Source organism: Nerophis ophidion, linkage group LG17, assembly GCF_033978795.1.
Source record: "Nerophis ophidion isolate RoL-2023_Sa linkage group LG17, RoL_Noph_v1.0, whole genome shotgun sequence".
Taxonomy (NCBI): Eukaryota; Metazoa; Chordata; class Actinopteri; order Syngnathiformes; family Syngnathidae; genus Nerophis; species Nerophis ophidion.
In genome coordinates this window covers 44,356,841-44,382,656 of record NC_084627.1, presented here as the reverse complement: position 1 = coordinate 44,382,656, position 25,816 = coordinate 44,356,841, and the positions used below count along the sequence as shown (strand labels likewise).

General features: G+C 39.8%; 1 protein-coding gene across 2 annotated transcripts in view; it reads left to right on the top strand.

Annotated features, from left to right (window-relative positions):
• lpar1 (lysophosphatidic acid receptor 1) overlaps positions 1-19,328 on the top strand; it is a 193,509-nt gene extending 174,181 nt beyond the window's left edge. For both annotated transcript variants that reach the window (XM_061877016.1, XM_061877015.1), the window contains exon 3: positions 5,832-19,328. In XM_061877016.1, coding sequence (XP_061733000.1) covers positions 5,832-6,148 — 317 coding nt within the window. In that variant the 3' untranslated portion in view covers positions 6,149-19,328. The remainder of the gene's footprint in view (positions 1-5,831) is intronic.
• Positions 19,329-25,816: the final 6,488 nt, after the last annotated feature.

The window sequence follows — 25,816 nt, the reverse complement described above, 5'->3', positions numbered from 1 at the left end:
GGGATTAAAGGCCTCACCTTGTCGCTTCCAAACATATTGCTGGGTATTGGGTCCCAACAGCTCCATTTTTGTTTCATTTGACATCAAATGGACATAGATAAGACCTTTTGATGGAAAGTTCTGTGGTCAGAAAAGGCAAAAAAGGACTTAGTCACCAATTGTGCAAGTTCTCCCACTTAAAAAGATGAAATAGTCCTCATTATTTCATCAAAAATCCAATAAAAACACTGTCTGATTTTTAAAGAATGTATTTGCAAATGGTTTAAAATAAGTATTAGGTCAATAGCAAAAGTTCCTTTCAGTACCCTTTGTTGGCAATGACAGAGATCAAAGGTTTTCTGTAAGTCTTCAAAAGGCTTTCATACACTGTTGCTGCTATTTTGGCACATTCCAACTTGCAGATCACCTCTAGAGCGGTGATGTTTTGGGACATTTGGATTTTCAACTCCCTCCAAAGATTTTCTATTGGGTTGAGATCTGGAGACTGGCAAGGCCCATCCTTCGAGCTGATGATTTGAGGTTTTCCTGAAGAATTTGGAGCTAATCCTCCTTTTTCATTGTCCCATTTACTCTCTGTAAAGCACCAGTTCCAGAAAAACAGGCCCAGACCATAATACTACCACCACCATGTTTGGCAGTAGGGATGGTGTTCCTGGGATTAAAGGCCTCACCTTGTCTCCTCCAAACATATGCTGGGTATATCCCAACAGCTCCATTTTTGTTTCATTTGACATCAAATGGACATAGATAAGCCCTTTTGATGGAAAGGACTTAGTCGCCAATTGTGCAAGTTCTCCCACTTAAAAATATGAAATAGTCCTCATTATTTCATCAAAAATCCACTAAAAACACTGTCTGATTTTTAAAGAATGTATTTGCAAATGGTTTAAAATAAATATTAGGTCAATAGCAAAAGTTCCTTTCAGTACCCTTTGTTGGCAATGACAGAGATCAAAGGTTTTCTGTAAGTCTTCACAAGGTTTTCACACACTGTTGCTGCTATTTTGGCACATTTCAACTTGCAGATCACCTCTAGAGGGGTGATGTTTTGGGACATTTGGACTTTCAACTCCCTCCAAAGATTTTCTATTGGGTTGAGATCTGGAGACTGGCAAGGCCCATCCTTCGAGCTGATGATTTGAGGTTTTCCTGAAGAATTTGGAGCTAATCCTCCTTTTTCATTGTCCCATTTACTCTCTGTAAAGCACCAGTTCCAGCAAAACAGGCCCAGAGCATAATACTACCACCACCATGTTTGGCAGTAGAAATGGTGTTCCTGGGATTAAAGGCCTCACCTTGTCTCCTTCCAAACATATGCTGGGTATTGGGTCCCAACAGCTCCATTTTTGTTTTATTTGACATCAAATGGACATAGATAAGACCTTTTGATGGAAAGTTCTGTTGTCAGACAAAGCAAAAAAGGACTTAGTCACCAATTGTGCAAGTTCTCCCACTTAAAAAGATGAAATAGTCCTCATTATTTCATCAAAAATCCACTAAAAACAGTGTCTGATTTTTAAAGAATGTATTTGCAAATGGTTTAAAATAAGTATTAGGTCAATAGCAAAAGTTCCTTTCAGTACCCTTTGTTGGCAATGACAGAGATCAAAGGTTTTCTGTAAGTCTTCACAAGGCTTTCATACACTGTTGCTGCTATTTTGGCACATTTCAATTTGCAGATCACCTCTAGAGGGGTGATGTTTTGGGACATTTGGACTTTCAACTCCCTCCAAAGATTTTCTATTGGGTTGAGATCTGGAGACTGGCAAGGCCCATCCTTCGAGCTGATGATTTGAGGTTTTCCTGAAGAATTTGGAGCTAATCCTCCTTTTTCATTGTCCCATTTACTCTCTGTAAACCACCAGTTCCAGAAAAACAGGCCCAGAGCATAATACTACCACCACCATGCTTGACGGTAGGAATGGTGTGTCTGGGATTAAAGGCCTCACCATTGCTGGGTATTGTGACCAAACAGCTGAATTTTTGTTTCATCTGACCACAGAACTTTCCTCCAGAAGGTCTTATCTTTTCCCAAGTGATGTATGTGCTCCAATCACTCCATCACAAAAAAATAAGAGTTGTAGAAATGATTGGAAACTCAAGAGAGCCGTGAGTTTACAAGTGTGTGTAAACTTTTGACCACGATTGTAAATGTAAAATGAAATAAAATGTGATCTTGACATCTTGCTACCTGAGTGTCGTCTCAGGATGAATAGTGATCAGATTCAGTTAAGTAACACCAAGCGTGTTGCCCCCCCCCCCATCTTAATTAGTTTTGCCCGACAAGACCTGGAAAATGTCACAATACTTTTCCAGGCATTTCTACATTTTCCAGCCACTCCTGCCGGGTCGTGTTTATTTACGTTCCTCCGCCGGCTTCTCCGGTTTCTTTCCCCGACATTTGACATTTTCAAGCAGTGACAAGGCGAGGGGGTTCTCTCCGGGTTCGCCCAAAAAAATGCACTCCTTTCCACCGTCCTGTAAAAACCGCTCCAGGGAATGTACCATGGACTATGAGACCAGCAGCAACGTTCCTTTGGATGGTGAGCGGAAATGAAAGATGCTCCTGGGGGAAACTTCTCTTACAGAGGCTCACTATTTGCTTAGTGCCGCTGGAGGTGTAGTAGTTCACTTACCCCGGAAGGGACAAGCAGTAGAAAATAGATGGATGGATAGTTCACATAGTGTAGCTGACTGTTGCCATTACTTGTCCACATTCTCATTAGGGAAGAAGGGATGATTTTCAGGAAATATGTTTAATTCTGTATTTTCTATCAACCAACGGTACTTTTCTAAATAAATGAGACCACGGAAAAGTGAGAGTTAGAGTCCAGTCCATAGTGGATCTAACATAATAGTGAGAGTCCAGTCCTTAGTGGATCTAACATAATAGTGAGAGTCCAGTCCATAGTGGATCTAACATAATAGTGAGAGTCCAGTCCATAGTGGATCTAACATAATAGTGTGCGAGTCCAGTCCATTGTGGATCTAACATAATAGTGAGAGTCCAGTCCATAGTCGATCTAACATAATAGTGAGAGTCCAGTCCATAGTGGCTCTAACATAATAGTGAGAGTCCAGTCCATAGTGGATCTAACATAATAGTGTGCGAGTCCAGTCCATTGTGGATCTAACATAATAGTGAGAGTCCAGTCCATAGTCGATCTAACATAATAGTGAGAGTCCAGTCCATAGTGGATCCAACATATTAGTGAAAGTCCAGTCTATAGTGAATCTAACAATAGTGGGAGAGTCCAGTCCATAGTGGATCTAACATAATAGTGAGAGTCCAGTCCATAGTGGATCTAACATAATAGTGAGAGACCAGTCCACAGGGGATCCAACAATAGTGTGAGAGTCCAGTCCATAGTGGATCTAACATAATAGTGTGAGAGTCCAGTCCATAGTGGATCTACAATAGTAGTGTGAGAGTCCAGTCCGTAGTGGATCCAACAATAGTGTGAGAGTCCAGTCCATAGTGGATATAACATAATAGTGAGAGTCCAGTCCGTAGTGGATATAAAATAATAGTGAGAGTCCAGTCCGTAGTGGATCTAACATAATAGTGAGAGTCCAGTCCATAGTGGATCCAACATTATAGTGTGAGTGCAGTCCATAGTGGATCTAACATAATAGTGAGAGTCCAGTCCATAGTGGGGCTAGCAGGAGAACATCCCGAGCGGAGACAGGTCAGCAGTGCAGAGATGTCCCCAACTGATGCACAGGCGAGCGGACCATCCCCAGGTCCCGACTCTGGACATCCAGCACTTCATCCATGGCCACCGGACCTGTGCACCCCCCTCCACAAGGTTGAGGGGGGCAGAGTAGAAAAGAAAAGAAACGGCAGATCAACTGGTCTAAAAGGGGGTTCTATTTAAAGGCTAGAGTATACAAATTAGTTTTAAGATTGGACTTAAATGGTTCTACTGAGGTAGCATCTCTAACTGTTACTGGTAGAACATTCCAGAGTACTGGAGCGCCAATAGAAAACGCTCTATAGCCCGCAGACCTTTTTGGGGCTCTGGGAATCCCTAATAAGCCAGAGTTTTTTGAAGGCAGATTTCTTGCCGGGACATATGGTACAATACAATCTGCAAGATAGGATGGAGCTAGACCGTGTAGTATTTTATACTTGTCCAGGGTGTACACCGCCTTCCGCCCAAATGCAGCTGAGATAGGCTCCAGCATCCCCCCGCAACCACAAAAGGGACAAGCGGAAGGAAATGGATATATGGATGGATGATTTGTACATATTCAGAATGTGCTTGTTCTATTTTAAACAAGGAAAACAATCTGAGGTTGTCTTTATTTAGAAGTTATCGCGCCGTGGTTTTTCTCCATGTGGTCCCACATCAAAAATTAGTTTGACACCCCTGTTCTAAATCTTAGTGATACATCAGAGACATCAGATTGTTGGTGTTTTTTTGTTTTTTTTACCCTTCTGTTCAAATTTCACTGTGTTTGTGGCATTTTTGTTGCGTTTTGCTTGGTGGTGAAATATGTGGATGGAGGAGGGGGTGTGATTTTTATATGTTGTCAATATTCAGTGTTTTATCTTTCATAGTTAGTTTTGTAAATCCCACATTCTTTATTGTCATGTAGATTCTGGGTGTCTCATCATGTAAAAAATAATTAAATTCGATTCTGTTTTTTTAAGGCGGTCCGTCATAACGTCTTTAGCATTCAATCAGATGTTGATTGATTAATTGATTGATTGATTAATTGATTGATTGATTAATTGAAACTTGTATTAGTTGATTGCACAGTTCAGTACATATTCCGTACAATTGACCACTAAAGGGTAACACCCGAATAAGTTTTTCAACTTGTTTAAGTCGGGGTCCACGTTAATCAATTCATGGTGTGAGGTTTTGTCCTACTTGCCAACCTTGAGACCTTTGATTTCGGGAGGTGAGGGTGTGGGGGGGCGTAGTCGGGGTGGGGCGGCAGGCGTTGTTGGGGGCGGGGCGTGGATAAGAGTCAAGTATTTCATATATATATATAAAAATATATATATATATATATATATATATATATATATATATATATATATATATATAAAGAAATACTTGACTTTCAGTGAATTCTAGCTTTAAATATATATTTATTTTGTATATATATACATATATATATATATATATATATATATAAAAGAAATACTTGAATTTCAGTGTTCATTTATTCACACATATACACACACATAACACTCATCTACTCATTGTTGAGTTAAGGGTTGAATTGTCCGTCTTTGTTCTATTCTCTGTCACTATTTTTCTAACCATATGCATGTACAGTAGCTGGCAGTATTGTCCCGTTTAAGAGTGTCACACCATTGCTGTTTACGGCAGACGAACTGCTTGACGGTAGACGAAAACGTGACTGCTGTTGTTGTGTGTTGTTACCGCGCTGGGAGGACGTCAATGAAACTGCCTAACAATAACTCGCCCTCGATCATTCCACAGCAGGCAGGCTCGCTGTTTATATTGTGGGAAAGCGGACGTGAAAACAGGCTGTCCTCACTCAGGTCCGCATGGAGCTGGAGGGGGCGTGGCCTCCAGCTCCGCCTGAATTTCGGGAGAAAATTTGTCCCGGGAGGTTTTCGGGAGAGGAGCTGAATTTCGGTAGTCTCAGGTTTTGTATCAATGTCCTAAATATGGATATACTAGCCTCCCAGACGCATTTTTTCACTAAATTTGTCCCCCTGGGTGAAAAAACATGCCCAAGCCTGCTCTCAATGCTGTGTGGTGTGACATGAAAACAAATGTTGAATTTGGTTTCCTTACACGACACGTTTTTAAAGTCTCTTTTATTCCGTCCTGTGTCTCCAAAAGGCGCTTTCATCATCTGCTGGACCCCCGGCCTGGTCATCCTCCTCCTGGACGTCTTCTGCGCCAGCTGCAACGTGCTCACCTACGAGAAGTTCTTCCTGCTCCTGGCCGAGTTCAACTCCGCCATGAACCCCATCATCTACTCCTACCGCGACAAGGAGATGAGCGCCACCTTCCGGCAGATCCTGTGCTGCCAGCGGCAGGAGAACGTCAACGGGACGGCGGCGGAGGGCTCGGACCGCTCCGCCTCGTCCGTCAACCACACGGTGCTGAGCGGCGGCCTGCACCACCATCACCACAACGAACACTCGGTGGTGTAGAGGACGGCGAGGATCGTAGATTGGCGATGGACTCGGGGGAAGGACGAGGAGGCATTATCACAAAGACTTTGAAAGGATGTTAGTATTTTTTTTTTTTTTTCTTCTGTTTGAGTTAAATGTGAAATGACAGTACAATAATCTCCTGTTTACGTCCATCGAGTGTTTTTCGATGAGTGGCGTTAACAGGATTACGGAACAACGACTAACAGGAGTCACTCTCGTGCACTACCCCCCCCCCCTCAAGACCCAAAATGGTGCATTCCACTATGCCCGTCCACTCCTGACAGTGCACAGAGAGCTCGCTGTTTAGCATCAGCCAGCGTCTTGAGTCACTGAGCTGTGAGTGGAACAATCCACGCACAAAAAAAAAACAGCCATTTGTAACTTTTCTTACATGAAGCAGGAACAAACAAACCCCAGTCATGGCGCTCGGCGGAATGTGACCCACTTTCTACAGAGGGGGGGGGTCCCATGACATCATTATAATCTTCAATTCAAACTAAACTAAGCTTTTGAACACGTTGACTTCGACTTGATGACTCAGCTTATTCAACTCGAACCAGATGTATTTTTATTTTTTTTAATTTTTTTTTGGTCTGCTTTTGATGTTCATCAATGAGAAAACCTAAAACCAAATGAAAACAAACTCACAAGCATCTCAGCTCTGCAAATATCCCAAAATAAACCAGATGAATGCAACCAAACAGCTTCGGGGGGCTGCCGTCAGACTTAAATATACAGTCCTGGTCAAAAGTTTACATACATTTCTACCAGTCTTGTTTTTTTTTTTTTTTTCGTGTGATGTAGTGATTGGAGCACATACTTGTTGCTCACAAAAAAAAAACATTCATGAAGTTTGCTTCTTTTATTTGCTTTATTATTATGACCTAGGGCAGGGGTCGGGAACCTTTTTGGCTGAGAGAGCCAAAAAGCCGAATATTTTAAAATATATTTCCGTAAGAGCCATATAAAATATTTTTTTAACACAGAACACAACTAAACACGTGCATTTTTAAGTAAGACCAACATTTCTAGAGTATAATAGGTCTCTTATTGTTATTCTGAAGCTAACTGTGGAGGGGGCGTGGCCTGCGGGCCTGCAGCGACAGGCGTGTAGAAGGCCCAGCTGGGCCTTGTTACCTGTTGCTCTGTTATAAGCAGCAGCCAGGAGGAGAGACAGGGTTGGGGCTGGAAATACAATTGCTGGAAAGCAACTGAGGGACTAATTGAAAAATAAAACAATATTGTAACCCTGAAACAGGCTCTCGTGTCGGTGCTTGTGGGTCTGAAGAACCCCCAGGAGGGCAAAACCCACACTAACCAATAATAAATAAATAACTTCTTACCATTAACGCAACTTCTTGAACAGGTGCGGTAGGAAACGGATGGATGGATTAAAAATGCATGAGAATGTTTTATAATTTTAACATTATTTTTAACACTGTGATTACAAGTGGAATTATTCATTACTTATCGTGTTAAGCAACGTCAGGTCAGATTTATCAGAGAGCTAGATGCATTCATCAAAAGAGCCACATCTGGCTCTAGAGCCATAGATTCCCTACCCCTGACCTAGGAGTGTAACGGTACACACAAAATTTGGTTCCGTACGTACCTCGGTTTAGAGGTCACGGTTTGGTTCATTTTCGGTACAGTAAGAAAACCACAAGATAATAATTTCTTGGGTATTTATTTACCAAATTTGTAAACAATGGCTTTATCCTTTCAACATTGGGAACACTATAATAATTCTGCCCATGTTAATTAAACTGCCTCAAATTGTTGCTCAGATTAAATAAAAGACCAAACTTTTCTTCTGCAACATTTAACAGTTTCAAGTCAACTCATCATGCTTAATTTATTACAGCATTTGGGAAGCCTGTAGTTGATTTTTATTATGTAAATGTTATATTTGTATCAACATGTGATAGCAGGGACCCTGCCATTCATAACTAGGCTGCTACATTACCAATGATTCATGAAACTTTAGCTGAAAAAATAGCACAATAGCAATAGGAGATATTCATCCCTGAACACCATGGAGTTCATGTAGGCCCATGTTAATTAAACTGCCTCAAATTGTTGTTCAGATTAAATAAAAGACCAAACTTTTCTTCTGCAACATTTAACAGTTTCAAGTCAAGTCATCATGCGTAATTTATTACAGCATTTGGGAAGCCTGTAGTTGATTTTTATTATGTAAATGTTATATTTGTATCAACATGTGATAGCAGGGACCCTGCCATTCAAAACTAGGCTGCTACATTACTACTGATTCATGAAACTATAGCTGAAAAAATAGCACAATAGCAATAGGAGAGACTAGTCATCCCTGAACACCATGGAGTTCATGTAGGCCCATGTTAATTAAACTGCCTCAAATTGTTGCTCAGATTAAATAAAAGACCAAACTTTTTCTGCAACATTTAACAGTTTCAAGTCAACTCATCATGCTTAATTTATTACAGCATTTGGGAAGCCTGTAGTTGATTTTTATTATGTAAATGTTATATTTGTATCAACATGTGATAGCAGGGACCCTGCCATTCAAAACTAGGGTGCTGCATTACTAATGATTCATGTAACTATAGCTGAAAAAATAGCACAATAGCAATAGGAGAGACTATTCATCCCTGAACACCATGGAGTTCACATATGGCCCATGTTAATTAAACTGCCTCAAATTGTTGCTCAGATTAAATAAAAGACCAAACTTTTCTTCTGCAACATTTAACAGTTTCAAGTCAACTCATTATGCATAATTTATTACAGCATTTGGGAAGCCTGTAGCTGATTTTTATTATGTAAATTTTATATTTGTATCAACATGTGATAGCAGGGACCCTGCCATTCAAAACTAGGCTGCTACATTACTAATGATTCATGTAACTATAGCTGAAAAAATAGCACAATAGCAATAGGAGAGACTATTCATCCCTGAACACCATGGAGTTCATGTAGGCTTTATGATGCACTTACATTATTATATCCACTATCAAAGACAGAAACTCTTCATTTACATTTTGTCCTTTTTTTGTTTCAACACACCTCAATCAACACTGTCCGTAACACACACACGCACACACCGCAAAATGAGCTAAAGTTACGCTAAAAGGCTAATTAGCCTTCACCTCAAGCCAGGAATGCGAGTGAGCTGAGCTGCAGTTTGTTTCTAGAAGATCAACGGGCTCATAGTGATGTTAGTAGTAATAGATTTGGAAGTTTTTAGTATAATTTGGGGAGAGTCCGCCGCTCACCTGCTATCTGCTCGACGCTGAAGCGCTGACTAAATACGCTCTGAATACGCACTGCTGATTGGCTGTTACCGCTACGGTTGTAACCAATCAGATGGTTTTGTGGGTGGGACAATGCTGGGTGCTGTGTAGGAGACAGAGGCAGAACGGAGCGGAGCAGCTTATTAAGACCTTAGCATAGGCGGCTACTTCATATGTTCGTGTGGAACTCGTTCGGTATTCCTCCGCACCGAACCGAAACCCCCGTGCCGAAACGGTTCAATACAAATACACGTACCGTTACACCACTATTATGACCACATAACTCTCCTCCAGAAGGTTTTATCTTTGTCCATGTGATGTCAGATGAAACCAAATTTGAGCTGTTTGGCCACAATACCCAGCAATATGTTTGGAGGAGAAAAGGCGAGGCCTTTAATCCCAGGAACACTATCCCTACCGTCAAGCATAGTGGTGGTTTGGTTCTATTATGAATTTATCATGGGTCTACTGAAAATGTGACTAGGTCAAAAGTATACATACAGCAATTTTAATATTTGCTTACATGTCCCTTGGGTGAGTTTTTCCTTGCCCTTATTTGGGCTCTGTACCGCGAATGTCATTGTGGCTTGTGCAGCCCTTTGAGACACTAGTGATTTAAGGCTGTATAAATAAACATTGATTGATTGAAGTTTCACTGCAATAAGGCGCTTTTGGTAGCCATCCACAAGCTTCTGCTTGAATTTTTTGACCACTCCTCTTGACAAAATTGGTGCAGTTCAGCTAAAAGTGTTGCTTTTCTGACAAGGACTTGCTTCTTCAGCATTGTCCACACGTTTAAATCAGGACTTTGGCAAGGCCATTCTAAAACCTTCATTCTAGCCTAATTTAGCCATTCCTTTGCCACTTTTAGTGTGTGTTTGGGGCTTCATTGTTCTGTTGGAACACCCAACTGCGCCCAAGACCCAATCTCCGGACTGATGATTTTAGCTTGTCCTGAAGAATTTGGAGGTAATTCTTCTTTTTCTTTGTCCCATTTACTCTCTGTAAAGCACCAGTTCCATTGGCAGCAAAACAGACCCAGATTATAATACTACCACCACCATGCTTTGGCAGTAGGTATGGTGTTCCTGGGATTAAAGGCCTCACCTTTTCTCCTCCAAACATATTGTTGGGTATTGTGGCCAAACAGCTCCATTTTTGTTTCATCCGACCACATGGACAATTTATCTTTGTCCATGTGATGTCAGATGAAACAAAAATTTAACTGTTTGGCCACAATAGGAGTGGTCAAAAAATGAAGCAGAAGCTTGTGGATGGCTACCAAAAGCGCCTTATTGCAGCGAAACTTGCCAAGGGACATGTCAGCAAATATTAAAATTGCTGTATGTATACCCATAATAAATTCATAAAAGAACTAAACTTCATAAATTTGTTTTCTTGAACAACAAGTATGTGCTCCAATCACTCAATCACAAAAAAAATAAGAGTTGTAGAAATGATTGTAAACTCAAGACGGCCATGACATGATGATCTTTATGTATGTAAACTTTTGACCACGACTGTAGGAAATGGGTTAAAAAAAAAGCTGCAAGCAATCCCAACTTGTTTATTTCCCTTCTAAGGCCTTAAAGACAACTTGTTCCCCAGGTTCTGCCCAAAGAAGGGGAGGAGGATGTTTGCAGTTTTACGGCATGCATGCAGGCCGGCCCGCGGAGGCGCCGCGTTATGCAGAGAAAAGGTGAAGGCCGTCCTGCCGAGTGTTGACAGACTGCAGACTGTGACATGAAATGTGAACACTTAATCTGCTTTCTGCCTTTTTCTTGCCTTTGTGTCGGAGCGCTACAAACAGCTGGAGGTCACACCACACACCAGCGGGCACACCAAGTAAACCACTTCTAGTCAATCGGCCAATCTTAAAAATGACAAACACAAAGGGATGCTGGGAAGTACTTCAGTTTGGAGTTGACACACTCTCTGGTCTCAGATGGTTCATTAAAACATTTCATGCAATCCTCCATTTGGGGGGAAGGTCATGACCAGGGACTGAATGTTACACACCCGTTCAAATAGATTCATGAGGTTTTTTTTTTAATTAGATATATGTTCAGTTGTCAAGTTGTATGTATAATAGATGCACTTTTTTTTTACCTTGCAATTGGCTACCGGCTATCTGAAGTGCTTTAATCATCTCTGAGGGGAAATTAAGATTTTCAGCACAATCCCATTCAAGAGCAGACAAACATTACAGGTAGACAGAACCGGATCAAACATTACAGGGAGACAGAACTGGATCAAACATTACAGGTTAACAGAACAGGATCAAACATTGGAGGACAGGATCAAACATTACAGGGAGACAGAACAGGATCAAACATTACAGGGAGACAGAACAGGATCAAAAATTGCAGGACAGGATCAAAAAATACAGGTTGACAGAACAGGATCAAACATTATAGGGAGACAGAACACGATCAAACATTGCAGGACAGGCTCAAACATTACAGGGAGACAGAACAGGATAAAACAGGACAGGATCAAACATTACAGGGAGGCAGAACAGGATCAAACATTGGCGGACAGGATCAAACATTACAAGGAGACAGAACATGATCAAACATTACAGGGAGATAGAATATGATCAAACATTACAGGGAGACAGAACAGGATCAAAGATTACAGGACAGGATCAAACAATACTGGGAGACAGAACAGGATCAAACGTTGCAGGATAGGCTCAAACATTACAGGGAGACAGACGAGGATCAAACATTACAGGGATACAGAACAGGATCAACCATTACAGAACAGGATCAAACATTATAGGGAGACAGAACAGGATCACTGATGAGTCTGCCAAATTCTGGCGGCCCTTTTTTTCCACCGGGGGATGGGTGAAAAAAATTCAGTTCAAGCCTAAACCAAGAAAAAAAAAATAATAGCCATAGCACACATAAGCATGTGTGTAAAAGGGAAACGTCAAAGAACAATAAAGGACATTAAAGACATTTAAAAGAGCAGAACTTATGCAACCAGCCATTTCTATATACAGCTACAAAAGTAAAAATAAAAATGTGGTGGCCTCTGCGGTGTTCCACGCCATTGTCTGCTGGGGTGGGGGCGAGCATGGCCAGAGACGGGAGCAGACCCAACAAAGCAACCGAGAGAGCCGACTCCAACCACGGCCGCCCACTAACTCCCGGCCAGTGTCCAGTCCGCATGGATGAGCGAGGATGCATCCAAGGAGACCGAGGGCGACATTAATTAATTAATCAAATAATTAATTAACCAACATTAATTAATGTATTTATGTAATCGGATTAATTATGGCAATGTTGGCATGCCACACACAGACATCAGGGTTTATCATATTTAACCAGACTATAAAATGCATCTGTATATAAGCCGCACCCAGTAAAGGTTTTGTATTTTATTTTATTGAATTTTTTTAATCAGTCCAACAAAATAAGACACAATAATACCATGATAATGCAATTCCAATTCCAAAACCGAACCCGGCCCAGCAACATTCAGAATAGCAATCAACAGAGCAATTGAGAAGACACACAAAACATGACACAAAACATGACACAAAACAATCCAAAAGTCGTCAAACAAAAATGAATAATATCAACAAACAGTATCAATAGTCATAAAAATTCCAACATAACGGTGATTAGAAACATGTTTCAATACATTAGCCGGACTATATGCTGCAGATATATACATTGTGAAAGGAGATATACACAGAAATATGTTGTAAATGTTCATTTACACACCTTAATTGTTTCTATACGGTGCCTGTAACACAGCAGTAAAACGGCTGTTCAAACAAAATGGAAGTCATCGTCATGGACCCACTAACTGCGGTTTTGGTGAATTTACTGAAGAATTTGTGGTATACAAAAAGAATGCCATTGTAAGTAATAATACTTAACACAGACACTTGTTAGCATATTAGCTAATGCTAGCGACGCAAGCTTGATTACACTACGATAGCACGTACAAATATGCATGAAAGCATTCCTACAGACGGTTTAGTAAGTATTGATAGTTTTAGTTAAATTGTAAAACTTACAAAGATTGCTTGGAGTGATAAATGAGGAGAAACGCTATGGATGAATAGGAGACGGTTGAAAGCAGAAGGAGATCCTGTAACGTTAGCAAACTTGTCCAAAAGGTGGCGCCATTTCACAAAAATTAACACAGGTTTTCAGTGTTTTTGCATTATGACTGTTAGCGAAGAAAAGCCATAAATTAACCACACCGTTTTATCAGCCACAGGGTTCAAAGCGTAGGAAAAATGGTAAAACCTACAAAGATTACTTGGAGTGATAAATGAGGAGTCTATATGAGGAGAAACGATATGGATGAATAGGAGACGGTTGAAAGCAGGAGATCCTGTAACGATAACAAACTTGTCCAAAAGGTGGCGCCATTTCACAAAAATTAACACAGGTTTTTAGTGTTTTTGCATCATTACTGTTAGCGAAGAAAAGCCATAAATTAGCCACACCGTTTTATAAGCCACAGTGTTCAAAGCGTAGGAAAAAGTAGCGCTTTTTTGGTATTAATTATACACGTGTATATATACACATATATATGTATATACATATATGTATGTATATATATATATATATATATATATATATATATATATATATATATATCAAACCGACATAAGTGGTAATGGGTCAACAGTCTTTTATTTTTTCCAAACAACGCAACAACATGAGAGCAAGCTTAAAATGTCAACGCACACGTACACACACAAATGTCTCTTTGGTGCGATCCAAAACGTTTACCACCATGTTGCTACTACAAAAAAAAACAATAAAGTGAAGTCATTCAACCTTGTCTGTGAATATTTGTGGCAATGTTGAACAATCTGAGCATTTTGGAGCGATAAACGAGGCTGCCGTTAGCGCAAACTAAGCAGTAGTGAGGCGATCCTTCATTGGCTCGTGTCCCGGTAGTGCCTTCTCCTTCTCTGTAATAAAGGTCACATGTAGCAACTTTTTTTTTTTTTCCGGTCTCATCACAATTAAAGATTTGCTGCAGAACAACTCGAACGGAAGGGTAAGCCGGACGTCAACTAACTAAAACCTCAAAGCGTTTATCTGCGCGATGCAAACAGTCCTCAAGTCAAAAAGATCGAAAGTATCGTAAAGTATCAGACTAAAAGACAATGTATTCAATTTGTAATTGTGACAATTACGGACATTTTATTTATTTTCAGCTATTTGCCAACAGTACTTTTAACCGAACTGAACTCTTTCGTATAAAATGAATCAATTTATTTCAAAACGTAGAAAAGTGATTGACCCTATTTTGTCCCAACTTGGCTACTTGCAACAATGAAATCCGAGCTCACGTTGTGCATGAGCACAGAGTTTTGCTGTAATCCCACCAAAGGGCTTTGAGATGAGTGTCTAAAACTTTTTCCATGTGAGCAAGAATTAAAAGTCGCTCTCCTCGTAAACGTTTGGTATAAAATCCTCGCGAGGCAGACTGACTCAGTGGGAGTTGAGCCGGATCCAACTTAATACGCCAAGCTGCAAGTCGGACCACGCTTTATTGTGAAAACCTGATGATTTCAGAACTTTTCTTGCCGCACTCCTAAAACAACACCAGTGAGTTTCTACTTGCCCTGTCTAGAAGATAACCAAAGTTGTTCTAGTGTTCTTTTAAAGCACCGGTGTAGTCAGACTTCTCGCCAGGCTTATCGTACCGCGACACACGTGTCCTGACGCTACTTTCTCGACTTATTGTTTCCAAGTCCACGCTATCAGGCGTATTCTCGCCAACTCTTGCTCAAAAATTCAAAACCTGCTTTGTGGTAACAGTTGACTTCTTTAGTTCATTGATCAGCAGCCACAAATATTCGGAATAAAGGTCCATTTCGAGTCCAACACGTAGATCAGAAGATTGCACCGTATTTTTCGGACTATAAGGCGCACTTAAAATCTATTAATTTTCTCAAAATCGACAATGCGCCTTTTTACCCGGCGTGCCTAATGTATGGAATAATTCTGGATGTGCTTACCGACCTCAAAGCACATTTATGTGGTGCATGGTAAAATAATAAGTGTGACCAGTAGATGGCAGTCACACATAAGAGATACGTGTAGACTGCAATATGACTCAAGTAAACAACACCAAAACTTTAAATGTTCCATAGAGAATATAGAACATTACACACAGCGCTTAAAAATATGTCAAAAATAGGGATGCACCGAAATGAAAATTTGTGGCCGAAGCCAAAGCCGAATAAAATTTAAACGCTTGGCCGAATACCGAATAGTGAATGCAGTTTTTAACAATTTTTTAAATATTGCATAAATAGCCTAGAATAAATATTTAGACATGTTTTTCCAAATAAAGTATTTTGTTATTGAATATTGAATTTTTTTTAATATTCCAGTAGCCTTTGTTTTTCAAAAAAAGCACAAAGTTTTTCATTTCTATTAGGCCTTCAAACAAAACATGCATTCCAAAAAAAAATAAAGTGCATTGAAGTGGATGAACCCACAACAAATGAATTATTGTCCTTTTGGCAAAAGTCTGCTTAGCCACAGTAGATATGCTAATAATGTAAACAGAAGGCTCAAGTAAATCTCAATTAAGTGTGTGCTTGTAACCTCATACACTTATACAGGTAGCCTACACAACAGGCTAATAATGTAAACAGAGGCCCCACTAAATCTCAATTAAGTGTGTGCTTGTAACCTCATACACTTATACAGGTACACAACATATCCCAACGTCACCGCGTCACTGCACGTTGGTTGATTGCGTCACCGCGTCAAAAAATTGCGTCACACGCCACTATTCGGCCTTGTTTTTAACTCATTCCACCGAAGGCCGAATGTGGCTTTTTTCGCCATATTCGGCTGAATATATTCGGTTACCGATTAATCGGTGCATCCCTAGTCAAAAATGTTTTTTAGTATGACTTCGGTGAGCTATGAAGACGCGTTAAACATAGCAGTATTACTATGTTGTGTATATAAGGACTACAAATGGCACTTATTAGCAGACAAACCTGGCATTTTGTTTCACAATATTATGCAAAACCAACTTTTCTTACCTTCTGGTACCTGCTGATGTATATTTAGGATCTGCATAAGTCCTGAAAATTTGCGCGCTTCCGCCTTTGTGGTTGGTGATGACACCATAGTCGATAATCTTCTTGTTATGTGACATTCATCCTTCGCTTTCGCCATTTGTAATATAAAGTAGTGTAAAGTTCTTACTTATATCTGTCAGTAAACTCGGCCTGGAAGCACTAAAACATACCGGTGTAGTGAGTTGACATTATTCACCCAAGGAACTTTAGTTATTAAAGAGTTCCGGTTGTACATTTTATTCAGGGGACACATTTCGGGTGATGTTGTTGCACTAGTGAGCCACGGATGAGGAGATGTTGCTCATCCGTAAAGTAAAGTCTGAATGTCATTCAAACAGTTAGTGCCATCTTTTGAAAACTTCTTCCACTCCCTGTCCTTGCACGCTACACCGCTACAACAAAGATGACGGGGGGAGAAAACGCTATCAAAGTGGAGGCACGTAAAACAGCGAGTGGAAGATGATGTGTATGCAAAATTTTGACCAAAGAACTACCATTACATGTTTTGTAGACCAGAGTTTTTCAACCTTTTTTGAGCCGAGGCACATTTTTTGCGTTGAAAAAACCCAGAAGCACACCACCAGCAGAAATCATTAAAAAACTAAACTCAGTTAACTGTAAAAAGTGGTTGTCGCAATTGTTGGGTATGACTTTAAAACATAACCAAGCATGCATGACTATAGCTCTTGTCTCAAAGTAGGTGTACTGTCACCACCTGTCACATCACACCCTGACTTATTTCACTTGTTTGCTCTTTTCCTGTGTGTAGTGTTTTACTTCTTGTCTCGCACTCCTATTTTGCTGGCTTTTTCTCTATTTTTGGTATTTTCTTGTTGCAGTTTCATGTCTTCCTTTTGAGCGATATTTCCCGCATCTACTTTGTTTTCGCAATCAAGAATATTTCGGTTGTTTTTATCCTTCTTTGTGGGGACATTTTTGATTGTCATGTCACATGAACGCCGTCTTTACTCCACAGTAAGTCTTTGCTGTCGTCCAGCATTCTGTTTTTGTTTACTTTGTAGCCAGTTTTAGTTTCATTCTGCATAGCCTTCCCTAAGCTTCAATGCCTTTTCTTAGGGGCACTCACCTTTGGTTTATTTTTGGTTAAAATATTAGACGCCTTTTCACCTGCAAGCTGCCTCCCTCTGTTCCCGACATCTATAAAACAATTAGCTACCTGCTGCCACCTACTGACATGGAAGAGTATTACACGGTTACTCAAGACAGCACAACAGCAACACATAATTTACAGACTATAATTACTGGTTTGCAAAAAATATTTTTAACCCAAATATGTGAAATTAGATCATCTCCCGCAGCACACCAGACTGTATCTCGGCACAGTGGTTGAAAAACACTGATGTAGACCACAAGGAAGTCTTTTACATTTAGAAAAAAAATCATTATATGACCCCTTTAATGCCCCTTTTGTTTGAAAATAGACCTGAATAGACCCGCACATCGGCCCTGCGCCTTATTATCCGGTGCGCCCTATGGTCTGAAAAGTACGGTAAACTTCAATAACTGACAGTGCTTGCAGGTTTCTAACAAAAAGAGTATTGATTACAACAACATGTGCCTGTTAACCAAACAGTATTTCAGTGTTTGTTTATTTAGAAGTGTAAGTACTGTATTTCTGTAAAGTATTGGTGTAAAAAATATATATATCATGCTATTTGAATCACTAAATGGAGATTGTACATTTTCAATTGTTCTGCAGCTACGATACAAAAAGTACTGTTGGAGTCTTGGTGCCTTCAGCTCTTTTCTAATCACAGTCAAACATAAACTGGATTACTTCATGTGTGCAGTGCCTTCTGCAGCTTCCCTTTAAGCGTGTATTGGTATTAGTACAAACATGGGGTCACGTCCTAATATTAATAATCATAGCGATCCTCTAAGACAGGGGTGGCCATTACGTGGATGGCGAGCTAGCGGTGGATGGCGGAGGGTGTGTCAGTCCATCGCCAGCCAGGCATCAAAAAAAAAAAATAGACCTAAAAATGATCTTGTGCTGCTGCCAGATCATTATTAAGAAAAAACGACCGACAAAAAGGCGGGAAACACTTTTTATTCCAACCGACTCTTGCGCCGTATCTGCCATCAAACTGAAGACAGAATGCACAGTTTCTAGATATTCACAATAAAAGCACTGCCTGCTCTGACAAAATAAGAGTCTCAGGAAGCCAGCAAGCTACGGCGTTTGCCGCCAATGTTTTTCTTGTAAAGTGTATAAAAAGGAGAATGGAAGCTGGACAAATAAGATCGCAAAAAGCAAGCATTTTCATGTGGTATTGGACAGAAATTAGGACGTTATCATCACTACTGTCTGATTCCAATCAATGCAAGTCATCACAATCAGGTAATACACCAATTTATAGTCTTGTCTTCATGAAATAAATGAATATATTATCATTAAATACCTTAAAAACCTCTCTTTCATGAATAAATTAATATAAATGGTATGTATGAATGAGGTAGATCCCCTCCACTTTGTACATTGAAAAGTAGCAGGTCTGCAGAAAAGGTGTGGCCACCCCTGCTCTAAGAGTTACACATTATTCTGGGATATGACTTTCTACCTGGCACGCACCTTCAGATGTTTATTAGAAAAGCACCGGTTGTCTTACATCAAGTTTGTGGTGCACCGATATACATCAAATCATTCCTCCAGGCTCAATTTGTAAAATGCCTTCAAGTAGACGTTGTAAAACCATGAACAATAATGTGATGGACACGAGGAGACATGACTGTAAGTTCTACAAGAAATGAATGTCAAGTGGTGTTATCCCAGCACAAATAAAGCACGACAAAAGTCTCTGGTTTCCTACCTTTTTTTTTGTCAAAGAACAGGATCACTGATCACACCATTGAATTCATCATCATTGTTATTATATTAATATGTGAGGCTGTTGGTTGATGCTGAAAAAGGTATGGCGACATGCAGGTTGAAAGTTATATTAATAATAATAATATATTTTATTTGTAAAAAAAAAAAGGACTGTACGTAGAGCAAACAACCTCAAAGTGCCACAGTTAAAAAAAATAGTAATAATAATAATAAAAAGATAATAAAAATAAATAAAATATAAAACTAGAAACAGGCCGATAGGCAGAACCAGCATGCATATCTATAAAAAGTATTTCTTAAAAATATGGGTTTTTAAGTCTTTTTTAAAAATCATCCACAGTCTGAGGTTCCCTCAGGTGGTCAGGGAGAGCATTCCACAGACTGGGAGCAGCGGAGCAGAAAGCCCGGTCTCCCATAGTTCGTAGCTTTGTCCTTAGAAGTTGGAGGAGGTTAGCCTGTTTGGAGCGGAGGTGTCGTGTGGAGGATTGGGGGGGTGAGCAGTTCTTTGAGGTAGACGGGGGCATTTCCATGGAGGCACTGGTGAGTTAGTGGGGAGATTTTGATTTCAACCCTGAGTGGAACAGGAAGCCAGTGAAGGGATTTGAGAGTTGGTGTGATGTGGTCATGTTTCCGCACTCTCATCAGGATCCTCGCAGCACTATTTTGTATGTAGTGCAGGTTCTGGATCTTCATGCTGGGGATCCCGACAAGAAGTGCGTTGCAGTAGTCGAGCCTGGAGGAGACAAAGGCGTGGAAGAGTTATTTTATTAGTCCAGCAAAATAAAGCATGTAAGCAAAAAACGAACATTACCTACATGTATCGCAATCAGAAACACTTTAATAATTAAGATTTTCAGCACAATCCCATTCAAGAGCAGACAGACATTACAGGGAGACAGAACAGGATCAAATATTACAGGGAGACAGAACAGGATCAAACATTACAGTGAGACAGAACAGGGTCAAACATTACAGGGAGACAGAACAGGATTGAACATTACAGGGAGACTGAACAGGATCAAACATTACAGGGAGAAAGAACAGGATCAAACAACAGGGAGACAGAACGAACAGGATCAAACATTACAGGGAGACCGAACAGGATCAAACATTATAGGGAGACAGAACAGGATCAAACATTACAGGACGACAGAATAGGATCAAACATTACAAGGAGACAGAACTGGGGAAAACATTACAGGGAGACAGAACAGGATCAATCGTTACAGGGAAACAGAATGGGGTCAAACATTACAGGGAGACAAAACAGGATCAAACATTACAGGGAGACAGAACAGGATCAAACATTACAGGGAGACAGAACTGGGGAAAACATTACAGGGAGACAGAACAGGATCAATTGTTACAGGGAAACAGAATGGCATCAAACATTACAGGGAGACAGAACAGGATCAAACATTACAGGGAGACAGAACAGGATCAAACATTACAGGGAGACAGAACAGGATCAATCGTTACAGGGAAACAGAATGGCATCAAACATTACAGGGAGACAGAACAGGATCAAACATTACAGGGAGACAGAACAGGATCAAACATTACAGGGCGACAGAACAGTATCAAACATTACAGGGAGACACAACAGGATCAAACATTACAGGGAGACAGAACAGGATCGCTGACGGCTCTGCCAATAGGCGGCGCCCCTTACAAAAAATAGGTGCGATACAGGTAAACAGGGTTTGATTGTAAAAGATACACAACTATGGAGGAGCTGGTCTGAGAAGTAAAAGATGTTCATATGTTGTTAATATTTAGTGTTTTATTGTTCATATTAATATTGTTAATATCGTAAAACCCACTTTCTTTATTTTCATGTACATTTGGGTGTCCTATTCAGTAAAAAAAACTGTAAAATTCCATTCCGTTTTTTTTTAGGTGATCTGTCATAAGGTTTTTGGAACTCTCTGGAACATTGTGACTTTTGGTATTAGTGTTCCTGGAAAAAAAGGGAGCCAAACACATATTTTACAGCACATTTTTACAGCTAAATGTGTATATATCATTTATACACACACATACTTTGGCCCCCCCGGCACATTTCTTCTCTCAATGTGGCCCCCGAGTCCCTAGTGAGTGTACAACAGGGGTGTCCAAAGTGCGGCCCAGGGGCCGTTTGCGGCCTGCAGGTAATTTTTTAACGGCACATTTAAAAAATACGATTGAAAACATTTTTTTAACGTAAAAGTGATATAAAGGAGCAAACAGGTGAAATGTAACAAGAAAATGTTGCAATGTTTACTCCAATAACACAAAGCTGCCCTGCGATGAGGTGGCGACTTGTCCAGGGTGTACACCGCCTTCCGCCCGATTGTAGATGAGATAGGCGGCAGTGCCCCCCGCGACCCCAAAAGGGAATAAGTGGTAGAAAATGGATGGATGGATGGACACAAAGCTGCCATGCAGGCTGTTTCTTTCTTTAAAAAAATAATAATAAATCAAAATCAATGTCATTTTGAATTATTGACCTATTCAAGGCTCCAATTACGTCACGTTACATTTTCCACTTTGACATGTTTTTTAGGGTATAGCTCGGTTGGTAGAGTGGCCGTGCCAGCAACTTGAGGGTTGCAGGTTCGATTCCCGCTTCTGCCAACCTAGTCACTGTCGTTGTGTCCTTGGGCAAGACACTTTACCCACCTGCTTCCAGTGCCACCCACACTGGTTTAAATGTAACTTAGATATTGGGTTTCACTATGTAAAGAGCTTTGAGTCACTAGAGAAAAGCGCTATATAAATATAATTCACTTCACTTCACTTATATATTTTGTTTGCCATATAAAAAACTAAGCTGTTTTTTTTATTTTTTTTAAAGAAGGGCCTAAAATGAACAAACAAAAAACATAAACAACAATAGAACTTATAATTGACGGATGGATCTGAAATTTATCTCGAGATTATTGTGTTAAAAGTAAACAGTAAAAAAAAAATGTATAATTTATTTTTTAACACTTTAATAAGTAGGACACTTTTGGATCCCCAATAATTTTAGTGTGATTTGTTTTTTTAATGTCAATGCTCAAAAAATAATAATTAATCAAAATCAATGGTGTTATGAGTTATTGCAGGGGTGTCAAACTCAAATACAAACTTAAAACTGAACAAAGCCGCTGACCAAGGTTGAACAAATTAACCTTTTAATAGGGACCCAAACAAGTTTTGCATTGAATATTGAACAAGCAAGGCTTATATAACTTTATAGTGACATGAGTTTCAAATAATAATAATAATAATTAAAAAATATCAATGGTATATCAAATAAAATTTGAATACAAATTTAATGCCTCTTTTCTATTTGCAGCCTTCTGAGGTTAAATATCAAAATATATTGTAGAGTCCCGAAACAGTTAGTGCTGCAACGGGTTCTGGGTAATTGTTCTGTTGTGTTTATGTTATGTTACAGTGCAGATGTTCTCTTGAAATGTGTTTGTCATTCTTGTTTGGTGTGAGTTCACAGTGTGGCGCATATTTGTAACAGTGTTAAAGTTGTTTTTACGGCCACCCTCAGTGTGACCTGTATGGCTGTTGACCAAGTATGCCTTGCATTCACTTATGTGTGTAATGGCCGCACATATAATGCGATTGGGCCTGCACGCTGTTTGTATGGAGGAAATGCGGACGTGACGACAGGTTGTAGAGAATGCTAAAGGCCCTCAATATTGTTGGCCGGGTAAAAATCGGGAGAATGCTTGCCCCGGGAGATTTTCGGGAGGGGCATTGAACTTTGGGAGGATTGGCAAGTGTGAGAAATTGAGGCGTTAAAGCTGTAATATTAATTTAATATTGCCTCAAGGGCCAAATTAAATTACATGGCGGGCCAATTTTAGAGTTTGACACCCATGAGCTATTGACCTTTTTAATGCTCCAATTATTGTAAAATCTGAAATATTCCACTTGAAAAAATTATTGGGTAAAAATATTACATATTTTGTGATTTTTCCATAAAAAACAGGTTTTTTTTGTAACAAAAAGAGCATACAACTTAAATCTTTAAAATCATTATATTGACAGATGGGCCTAATGTTGATCTGGAGACTTAAAACTTGAATAATAAAAAAAAAAATACTGAATAATGACACATTTTTTATATATTTTTTAATCAAAACCCTTTGGGGTTTCTGATATCAAGCCTGAGTGGAGGCCGAAATGTATATTTTTTTATATATATTAGGGGTGGGCAAATTAATGCGTTAATTATGAGTTAACTCATCAATCTATTAACGCCGACAATTATTTTATCGCACATTTACGTATGTTATTTACATGCTTTTATTTTGTTAACGCCTTTTCTTAACAAGATGGCGTTGCCCGGATAAGCTTCGGCTTTGAGCGGGTCTTCGTAAAGATGAAACATTTGGCAAAAATACCGGACAATCCTGCAAATTTCATGGCTGGCTTACAGCGTGGTCACTCCGGGATCACTTACGACCGCCAGACAATTCTGAATGTGGATAGATCGGGCCGTTTTGGACTGAATGACGTGTGCTTGCTAGACCGGCTAGCTAGCATGGGAATACTTTGCCGGCTACATCCAGCGGCCTGTGAAGCAGCGGAGTATATAAGTTGTCTGTCTATTTATCAATAATGCAGACGAGGAGTGTTGGCTGAGTTCTTAACGTTTGCTTTCAGAGCGTGCATATCACAACATACAAGATGCCGTCATGGCGACACAACCTATACCGGGCTACCGCACATGCTCGTCACTCCCGTTGCATGCTGGGTAGGGTAGTTCTTTTTTCCCCTGGCTCATAACATCACAATATAGTACCATGTATTGTTCAGTTTATCAAAGCACCAAGCAAACAATCGGAAAATTCCCATCATATCAATTCCTAGATATGGTCATAATTATTTTAAGTGCACTATGCAGAATAAACACATTATTAATATTGCTACTACGGATAATTTGATCAAAAATTCCCTAAAACAGCCCACTACCTATAATATAGGTTTTTTAAACATAAGATCCTTGATAAAAAAAAATGTTTCTGCTGTTACCTCAGAAATTGCCTGTTCAGATGTTATGATTGTGGCTCAGAGATTTGTATGTAGATTATATTTATTTTCCATAACAAACAGGATAACTTAAATACCCTGGCAGTGGTAGTAATAAGCTTAAATGTTCTTATTTACATTTTTTGAGTTGATTTTCATAAAATATGCTATTTAACTGCTACTGTTTAACAAGGACTGATTTAAATCGTGTTTGCACAACAAATGTTTTGGCGCTTTTGTTCATGTGGGAGAATATTCCAATATAGGTGCACTACACACTACTTTTGAATTCATTATTGGGCTTTGCGTATACAATGCAGTTAATCGCGATTAATCGGACAAATTGTGCGATTAACTTTGATTAAAATGTTTAATTGTTGCCCAGCCCTAATATATATATATATATATATATAGAAATGTTTTAAAAAATAAAAAATATCAAAATGGCCCCCAATTGCTTTGATTTTTCAGTGTGCAGCCCTCAGTGGATAAAGTTTGGACACCCCTGGCAAGGTCTTTGGCTTACTGATGTAAGGTATTTACGTCTCATTAAATGCAACGTCAGACATGGATGTTGACTGTATGCTGCGGAACAGCTGAATGGCATCCGGAACAAATAAGTGCATAATATCTAATCTTGTTACATGTTGCAGACGGCGGATTAAAACAGACGCCACATGATGTACTGTGTTGTGTGTGTGTGTGTTAGCACTTCAATGCACAGGGGCTGGCTGAGGCTTAAAGTCTTGAACCCGCTCCGCTAACAAAGAACCCCGGCCTCTTGGGATTAAAGCTGCTCAAATAAAACAACATTATGTCATTATAGTGCACTTATAGTGCATATTTCTAAAGTTGCATAATATGTGTATACTTCGGTACATCGGTTTTTGCCAATAAACCCGTTTTTTGGGGGGTTTTTTGTTAGAGAAACTAAGCATTTCCAAAAAAAATCCACAGCAAAAAAATAATCACTATATTGCCAGAAGTATTTGGCCACCCATCTAAATGATCAGAATCAGGTGTTCTACTCACTTGATAAAATCAAACTCTTAGGCATGGAGACTGTTTCTACAAACATTTGACTGGCCTGCACAGAGTCCTGGCCTGAACCCCATAGAATACCTTTTAGATGAATTAGACTGAAGACTGAGAGCCAGGCCTTCTCCACCAACATCGGTGTGTGACCTCACCAATGCGCTTTTGGAAGAATGGTGGAAAATTCCTATAAACACATACGGCAACCTTGTGGACAGCCTTCCCAGAAGAGTTTTAGCTGTAATAGCTGCAAAATGTGGACCCACATCATATCGAACCCTGTGGGTTAGGAAGGGGATGGCACTTTAAGTTCACATGTGAATCAAGGCAGGTGGCCAAATACTTGTGGTAATATATTGTAGATAAATATTGAATGTAATGGATAAATGAACATTTATAATCAC